Below are 9646 nucleotides of genomic sequence, written 5' to 3'. Positions count from 1 at the left end.
GCATCCCGCCGTGGATTTCCTCTAAACCTGCAGTCGGAGTCACTGATACACACTGTTTCGTAAAGTTCATACCAATTCTCAAACGCGTCCATTCTATTTCTGTCATATTCATTTTTCAACCACACAATGAGGGGATGTGAATAAACTCCTTGCTTTTTAACTTAATTTTGAAATTGTTTACACATATGTTTGTTTATTATTTTAGAATGTAATCTTTGCTGCTTCAGTTTTTTTTTTCTTATACAATACAATACAATACAATGCAATGCAATGCAATATAATACAATACATGTTCTTGGGCTTGCAATAGTAACATTAGTTCCTGGGATGAGCCGCTCCTTACTTAGATTGCTGACATGCCCGGGATAACCGGATTGTCCAATGCTCTATAATCATATAACCGGGTGGCCCTTGATATATCTGTCAATTCTATTTTTGAACGCATTCACAGGGAACACTGACAAATTCTTCAGTCAACAGTGCTCTGTCTTCTTCTACTTCTTCTTCTTCTTCTTCTCATTATTATTAATATTATTATTATTATTATTATTATTATTATTATTATTATTATTATTATTATTATACATTTTAAATACTTTTATCGACAAATAAATCACATTTACACAAAGAATCAATTTGTGTTACTGCCAAAACTTTTAACCAAGACTTTACATTAGATTTAATTGTGATAAATGGGGTTTCTTTTTTGAACCTACATTCCCATACCCTTTTTCAGGCAACTGAAAGCCTCCCTATCTATTCAACCAAAAAAAAAAAAAACACTTTTAATTAATTGGGATTCATCACTTCTCATTAAGTCTTTGGTGTTTGGTGAGGACTGGTAGTGCTACAAAGTTGATCTTCCCTTATTCAGCAACACCTTGTACTGAAAATGCTAGACTAAAGAACACCTATTTCTGCATTTGCGGTTTGCATCTTAGAAGAATTACCATTGGTTGATGTCATGGCAACTACTGTCAACTCCTGACTTGTCTTTCCTGACGTGGCCACTAGATGTCCTCATTGTCCTGCCCTGTCCAAACCACTATGTGACTGTTTTAGTGCTTTTTAGATGCTGCTGTACATGTTTGTGTTTCAATTACTAATAACAAACTAAAAACTACATATTAATTTCTTTTGGCATAGGTGAGGAATATTCTTAAGGTCAACTGTACATTAACTTGTCATGGTGCCTATATTTCTACACTCTAACTATTTGTATGTCAGACTGTTTAAACTTCAAGAAAAAAAGTTATACTCATCACATCTTTTTAATTGCTAAAAAGAAACAAGCCATATTTGCCATTTTGTGTCACAAATAAATACAAACAATTAAAGCCTGTGGCAATGTTATTCTTTTTCTGTCAGTACACACAAAACTGTTAAAATGAACACCACACATCTGTGACATCTGTTGTGTTAATTTTGACTAATGCTGTCAAAAGATTAAAAATTTTAAACAGATCAATCATGATGATGGATTAATCTGTGTTAACACGTTATTTTGACAGCCCTAATTTTGACATATATATCATGTTTATGATTTTAACTCATAAAGACCCAAACAGCCACTTACAACCAAAATCATCTACTGATCTTAAATGTTTAATACCTGTTGATCCATTAATCCTATCAATACATGTAAATAATTGTTGTAAAATGCAGTTTGTCATCTTTTCATGGTCATCAGATATGACCCATTTGGACGTTCAGAGGCTCCGTAGTTACCATGGAAACACCAATCTCTTCTACAACACTGATTCACCAGTAAAACCCATAGTGTTGAATCAGTGACAGTGGATGGACACACTCGATATATGTTCAGTAAATTATAGATTTTTTTGAAAAAGTCACTTTTTCTTCAGTTTTCTCTGTTTTTGATATAATAACCATCAACTTTAATCTGAGCTGATTGAACCCACATTCAAACATACAAATGTATGGGGAAAAAAAACAGCAGCAACAAAAACTTTAATGTAGTTCAACAGAGCCACCAGTGAAAAACCATCTTATATTCTGTCAAGCACTGGCTGACATATTGGTGCATCCCTAGATTTGAATACAATGAATATGTCACAGACGTGATTTCTTAAAGACTTCAAGGGAAGCTCAGCTTCCCCTAAAATTACGAAAATTAAATAGTCAAATATGTACAGTTGTGTTGACATTTCATTGACTACAAATGTGTGAGAACACATTCATCTCAAAGATGAGTTCGTTCAGAATCAGCTTCATCACAAATCAACAGACTCGATGTTGTTCACTTCTCATACATTCCCGTTGTGCTGTTTTCTCATACAATCTATGGTCAGTGCATTTGCCCGAAGACACTCAGCGTCCATGCACTTCAATGGGACTGAGTGGAACAGTTTTTTTCATTGCCTCAAAACTGGACGGTAATTGGATAAATGCCACGATGTTGTCCCGCCCCTGGACGCTCGGCGTCTCTGGGGGTGAATGGAGCTGTGGGCGGACCTTGGCTGGGCTGAACGCTGGGCTTCCATATGCTGATTGGAGGATCAGTCGAAAGGCTGAATCCCATTTGATTGACAGCTATTTTGACATCTACTCCTTCACTTGACACAGTTCAGTTTAATACCGTCGCGCATTCTGCTGTGAAATCGAGAGAGAAACCACTACGAAATTACTTGTTCATTTCTTGCACTGTAAATAAAACACACTCATTGTACTTCCTTGTTTCAATTTAACATAATTTCAATGTTTTCTTGTTTCAGTTACATATTTTAATCATTTCTTGTTTGAGTTTAATATCATTTTTTAGATAGTTAAATCAGTCATACTGTTGGCTAGGTCGGAGTGAAGTAGCTATCAAGTCCCTGGAAAAGACGCCTACTTGGTACGATAAGGTCACTGACCATTTTCTTAAAAAGGAAAGGCGGGTCGAATTTATGTTTAAATAACTTGACAAATTTTGATGTAAGCTGAGAATGAGCCTCCCCTCTCTGAAAGATGAGCAGCCGTCACTGATATGTCAGGAAAGTTGACATAAAGATATATTAACATAGAATATCTATACATTCGGGTACTCAAATTGTGTTTAGAAAATACACAGAATTGTGTACTGTCCATAATGGTGAGCTCAATTCAGAGAAATCATGACCTCCCTTTGACTAACTATCTTTAGTTTACCTTCTTCCTCTGAGATAACTCTAACCTGTAGTTCCTGTTATTAACTCAGGTTTGATTGGTTGATTGCACTGTTGCATGTTCTACTTCTGTTTATGATAACTGTATTATCATTTCTGAGCAGTTTTCGGCCTTCAGGGTGTCTTTGACATATTTAGTATTTGAAATAAAACGCAATACACATGTGTATGTCTGTATATTTGACATCCTCCATTTTAATGACAGATTTAGTTGGTTATAACTTGGATGGTAATTCTTTGCAGAGGAAAAAATAAATCATTCGTTTTCCAGTGGAGGCGGACGCATTCCAAACCAGCAGGGGGAGGTAAAATACTCCACGACTTAAATCTAAACTAAAAGAAGAGTCGCAGACGAAAAGGAAAGAAACAGGAAGAAGGAGAAGCAGAAGAAGAAGGCAAGTGACGGCACCACAATGACTGCGACTAGGAGACTATGCAAGGTAAAATTTCGGAAAATATTTTATTCGAGTCACTTCAAGAGCTTTCAGATAACTTATATGGGGTTTATAAGTAGAGCTAGGAGGAGGAAATGTGGTTAGTGTTAGCTGTTTTAGCGTTTATGGGGCCGACAAACCAGAGGATAATGACGTCCGACAGGCGTTAGCTTTGGTACTAGTTATGCTAACGGTGTATAGTTGGTAGTAGTTTGAGACGCCACAACCTGAGCACAGAGGCGTGATTCAGCAGCCACAAAAAACTGTCAGAAACACCTCGAGTGAGGACAATATGTTCATTTGAAAGGGGGAAGCTTATCGGACATGGCCCGGCTTCTTAGCTAAAATACGGTAGCTGTTTTTTAAAAAACGCTGTCGCCGTCTGAAGCAGGAGCTGAAAACATGGAGACTTTCGGGTTGGGACGTGACGTCAAGCTTAAGCTAGGCTGTATCATAATCTAAATATTAATGTTGTCATGTGAGACCACACACAGAGGACGATTTTGGTTTTAATCACGTGAAGAAAAGCTTTTACCCGTTATTTTATTGTATTCATCTTTGATTCGAGTGCAGTAGACTCCGGCCCATTGTGGTGACACAACAGGTTTTGCTTTTGATTTGTTCCATCACCACCAGAAATCGAAACCAAACGCGTTCGGGAATTTTCCACTCGATAACATAAATGAATTACCTTACTGCCGAAATTCCCCTTACAAACCTGTTTTACAGTGAGTGTCGGTGAAGTGTCCGTGAACAGGAAGTAGGGCAGCTTGTACAGATGCACTACCTGCTGTTAGCAAACACAAGAAACAGCTCACACACCATTTTTAGACACAACTATTATTATGACTGCAACCTACATAGCTATTTAATAATGCACCTCATATCAGATGGCTTCCTACCTCACAGATCCCATGGTTTATCATTGTCTCGGAAATATTGGCAGCTAAAAGAATACGTCATACTCTCACTCTACATGACGTTATCTGATAACATGAACAATCTGGATCTGGAAGACCACCCACAACTGAGCACATTTCCATATCTGCATCAGTCATATTTGAACCTACTTGAGCTTAGTTCTGAGTAACATCAGGTTTGGTGTATACACTCAGAGTTAATTTATTTTGTGCTGTTGTGTTCAGAGATAGCTGATTCTCCAGTTTTCAGTGTCTGCTCTTGGACAGTGAAGTAGATGTGAATTATTCCAGTGGTCACTTTGGTTCTGGACTCAAACTTTTGCTGATGGAAAACATGCTGTTGGATCAGAGAGTGTAACAACAACTATCAAATTACTTGTATTTTATCATTGTGAAATTATATCATGTGTTATGTTGATTCATTTGAGTTACCTCTAGCCGTTACAGTTACGCTTTACACTTAACAGATTTACACTCAGAGCTGAATGAAATAAGCCCATGTAAGTTATTTCAAACGAGTGGATTTTTTTGTACACGTTCAGAGAGCTTTGAGCTTGGCATGACTGTTCAACAAATACACTGTCAGTCTGTTTAAATAATATAATAATACATTAAAAAAACAAAAAAACAAAAAAAACACTGTCTTCATGTACCGTGATCAATGAATCATCCCTGTCATAATGTGCAGAGTCACATTGAAGGACAATTATCTAATGTTCTACCAACATGATGTGAATATTAGTACATGTTGCAGCTCTTACATTCAATGTCCACCAGGCGTCATGCATCTGACATTTTGATCTTATCATAAGCTGTAACATAACTTTATGATGGATCCTGCATTTGAATTTTTTCTGATCACAAAATTAAGTCAACCCATTATGGAAACCTGTGGTAAAGTGTGATTGATTGAACAGCATTAAATTACATTAAATAAGTCATTATTTAAACATATATTAGCTATATATTTTTTTTAATTATGTTGAATAATTTTTAACTAGGAAAAGCTTTTTCTTCTTTACAGTTGCACTTTTTTTTAAATAAATGTGTGTATTGTCCACAAACACATGCATATGTTTCTGCTCATACTTCTACCTCATTTGAATTAACATGGCAGCTCTGCCTTTTGTCAACCCATTGCCATAGTGAATAATTATCTCTTAGCTCCATTGATAATGGATTAATAACTTTGATTACTTATTCTGGAACTGAAAACACATTTCAGGGCTGAGTAAGTAAGAGATCAGAGTTGCATGTTTCTTAGAACAGGGCCTAGTACTTCCAAGATGTGATTGCCAGTTCATATTTACTACCCATAACAACAGTGTATCATTAAGTCCTTCCAAAAATATAATCTGTCATACTCTTTTTCAACTTTTTTTTTTTTAAACAAAAAAGCCAAATAATTGCTTGTAACTTTGTATTTATACTTTTGTTCAGGTCAGTTGAATTAAAGTATATCAGTCTAGTTTTGTGTTTTGACATAAAACATCACCAGCCACAAGATGTTGACTTTATTACAGTATGAGTTTAAGCCTCACAAAATCAGCCCATACATCTCCAGCAATACAGAAACTCAGATTGTTGTCCTTAAACTTGCATGACCAATGCCCTTGAGTTATGATTTTTTTTTTGTTTCCACTCTGAAGCTGTGCTTAAACCTTGCCAAAGCTCCCTAAAGCAGCAGAGGACATTATAGCTTTTTGCACAGGCTGACAGTTGTTCTGTTTTGGTGGCAAAATGTGATGTCGTCTGTACTTCTTCAACAAATGTAAGATAGTGACATTTTAATATAACAATATTAAACAAAAGAATAATCTGGCAGTATTATTACAGTTTTTATTTAATATTATTGAATTCCTACAGTGTATGTGAAAACTGAAAATAAGATCTGTGTACCTTTTTGAATGGGTGGTGGAAAGTGGATGTGACTCTTTGGAGTCAAAGTGATATAATTGTTAGGCTAACTGTTGGATGGAACATTGTCCATCCCAGTCACATGACACAGCTAGGTCACACCTACATAATTACACAGCTTCTTAATATTCCCTGTATTTTGTTTCAGGAGCTTGAGGACATACGTAACAGCGGATTAAAACATTTCCGCAACATCCTAGTGGATGAAGCAAATATGCTGAACTGGCAAGGGCTCATTGTTCCTGTAAGTATTCAGTCTCTGCTTTAATGAAAAATAAAATAAGCACTTGTTTAAATAATCCTTAACACAACTACTTTTGTTTTTGTTTTCTCAAGGATAGTCCTCCATATGACAAAGGAGCATTTCGGATTGAGATTATCTACCCTGCAGAGTACCCTTTCAAGCCCCCTAAAATCATTTTCAAGACAAAAATCTACCATCCTAACATTGATGAGAAAGGCCAGGTCTGCCTGCCCATTATAAGTGTTGAGAACTGGAAGCCAGCCACAAAAACCAGCCAAGGTGGGATCATATATAATATACAAAGTTTTACAAACACTCACCCTGTTCTGTTTTGTTACTCTCCACATTGTAGTAGCAGCAGCTATCTGTAGAGTTAAACCTTGAAAAAGTACTTGCTTTTTACACTAGGTAGCCACATTAGCCATATGAGATCTGTAATTATGTGACAGGAGTTAAGCAATGCATGTTCTGTCACTGTGATAGCTTCTGCTGTTTGTTCTCTAAAGTTTTGGAATAGCCTCAAGGTTCTAAGACAATGAAAACAGGGACTTTTTATATTATCATAAACAGTTTTGTTTTCTTTTTCCTCCAGTGATTCAGAATCTCATCAACTTGGTGAACCTCCCTCAGCCTGACCACTCACTGAGGGTAGACCTGGCAGAAGAATACACTAAAGACCGCGCAAAGTTTCTGAAGAATGCTGAGGAATTTACAAAAAAACACAGCGAAAAGCGGCCTCTGGACTAGCAACACAACACTGACGCGCACACACACACACACACACACACACACACACACGCTCATACGGCTGTTGGTCTCTTTTCAGTTTCTTGTCCAAAGAGCCCACCCTGACTGTCTCTTCTTACCCCTAAACTACACGAAGACGCCCTGTTCTTGTGCACCTACCACTCTGTAATGGGGGCTTTTGTTTCAGTTTCACATTTTCAAACAAACAAACATAAAGCAAGACTTTTGGATGAATAGACAGAACATTGTCTCTAGGTGTCACCTTTTGGTTGTTAATAACTTCTTTCTACTGATTTCTGTTCAGAAAACTTCACAAGATTGTCAGACGGTATTCTGGAAATTTCAATGACTGAAATATTAAAAGAAATGTTTTGCTTAATTAATTGCTATAAGTTTTCTCATAATAATGAGCCCATGAAAATTTGTTTACATATGTTAAGCTTTTTTTTTTCCAAAAAGTTGACAGCTTCTCAAGCTGTTGTTGATATCCTTTCGTTTCCTTCTGCTCCCCCCCCCCCCCCATGATACACTGTACCATGTGACGTTAACTGTTGCAGTCCATGAAAATTAAAGTTTATTAGTGATGCAAAATTATAGATGGAAAAAAATTTAAAGAGACAAAGAAATTTATGAAAATGCTACAAAATCCATGTGTCATTTGAAGTGTTTTTATATTTTGAAATGTTGAGGGGGAAAAAACCATCCCTTATAATTAAAGTGTTTTCACCTCCTTGGTCTCCCAGGAATGCGTATACTGTCAGTGAGCATTAAATAGTTTTTTGTTTGTTTGGTTTTTTTTTCAATAAAGGTGGAAAATTGTCTCATTGTCAGATACAAACTGTGATTCAGGTCTACTGACATAAGAGAACCTTAAAACTACAAATAACAATCACTCCTGATTATGATTACATGCTAATGTTGCACAATATCGACACAATTTCTAAAGCACTGACTGATTATTTTCCTGCAGTATTCTTGTCATCAGCTTTTTTGGTCAATAAACTTACTACTATCCAATTAATGTTCTCTGAAGGCTAACATCACATATGATCAGGCAGTTGGCTGTAACAAGTACAAGATAAATCTGATAGTCTGTTTAGGTATAGGTGGAAGACATGACCTTGTTAATGTGGAAACAGTTTTCATGTATACTATATTTTTCAAACTGACAGATTCAGAATACAGTTTGGGCCTGGACTGTAGTGTTTGTCATCCAGTGTTAGCCTACTTACATTTATTTTACAGTGTACTTTAAACAATGGTAAGCATATGGACCTTATATTTAATTTTTAGTTCAATATATATACTGATTTTATCATTCAGTATTTGTATCTATACCTGTTGGTTAAAAGTTGCAATTCATAATTGATTAGTCTTTTTATTTTCTTCATTGAATATTATTTTGTTTTGTAACATCCAGCACAGGAGCAAAATATTGCATGATAAAAAGCTTATCTATTTTCAGCAGAACATCACACTGTATACTCATAGAAACCTTTTAAGTAATTGTTGAAAAATGTCATTCATAGACACATTCTTTTGAATCTTAGTAATATTAGAAAATTAAAATTGTATATTTTCTAGACTCATTATTTGCAAACTACAATGTTTCAAGGGTTTTTAATTTTAATAATTACAACCTACGGCTCAAAAAATTGAGAAATAATGTGTTGAAATATTGGAGCGCTTCATTTAAAGTTTGAGTAAATCACTAAATACCATGAGTTCAGCACACACTAACAACCATAGGGAAGACTGCAGACTTGATGGTTAAGGTCTTCACATGGATGGTAAGACCCAGAAGATCACTGCTGAAAGGGCTGTTCATAGAGTCCTGTATCAAAACATATCCATGAAATGTTAACTGGAAGTGTAGTCAGAAGCATGCAAGTGACAGGGATGAGCCCAGCTTTGAGAAAACTGAAGATGAAAGTGGAACTTCACAAAGAGTGGACTGAGACCCAGACATCAAGAGCCACCACACACACACACGAATCCAGGGAATGGATACATTCTTAGTGTCAAACCACTCCTGAACCAGAGACAACATCAGATGAATCCTTCCTGGATTTTAAGAGAAAAAGAGCTGGACCACCAGAGAGACTCAGGACCATTGACGTCCAGAGTGAAGTCTCCACAGTCAGTGAAGATTTGGGGTGTCATGTCATCTGCTGGTGTTGGTCCAGTGTGTTTTATCAAGTCCAGGGCCAACACATC

At 36.3% G+C, this 9646-nt stretch overlaps 1 protein-coding gene across 1 annotated transcript; it reads left to right on the top strand.

The window, feature by feature from the left end:
- The first annotated feature begins 3485 nt into the window (after positions 1 to 3485).
- LOC115430514 (ubiquitin-conjugating enzyme E2 L3-like) lies at positions 3486 to 8450 on the top strand. Its single transcript, XM_030150577.1, has 4 exons — positions 3486 to 3607; positions 6587 to 6682; positions 6775 to 6961; positions 7275 to 8450. The coding sequence occupies exons 1-4, from the start codon at positions 3581 to 3583 to the stop codon at positions 7427 to 7429; spliced, it is 465 nt and encodes a 154-aa protein (XP_030006437.1). The 5' UTR covers positions 3486 to 3580; the 3' UTR covers positions 7430 to 8450.
- The last annotated feature ends 1196 nt before the right edge of the window (positions 8451 to 9646 follow it).

The sequence above is a fragment of the Sphaeramia orbicularis genome, chromosome 12 (assembly GCF_902148855.1).
Source record: "Sphaeramia orbicularis chromosome 12, fSphaOr1.1, whole genome shotgun sequence".
NCBI classification, from domain to species: Eukaryota; Metazoa; Chordata; class Actinopteri; order Kurtiformes; family Apogonidae; genus Sphaeramia; species Sphaeramia orbicularis.
Note: the sequence above shows the minus strand (reverse complement) of the source record. Positions and strands in the feature narration are given on the sequence as shown.

Excerpts from the sequence above, each read along its gene's own strand:
- LOC115430514 (XM_030150577.1), top strand. The coding sequence starts at position 3,581 with ATGACTGCGACTAGGAGACTATGCAAG. Across the intron at positions 6,683-6,774 it reads GGCAAGGGCTCATTGTTCCT|GATAGTCCTCCATATGACAA; the intron begins GTAAGTATTCAG and ends TGTTTTCTCAAG. Across the intron at positions 6,962-7,274 it reads AGCCACAAAAACCAGCCAAG|TGATTCAGAATCTCATCAAC; the intron begins GTGGGATCATAT and ends TTTTTCCTCCAG.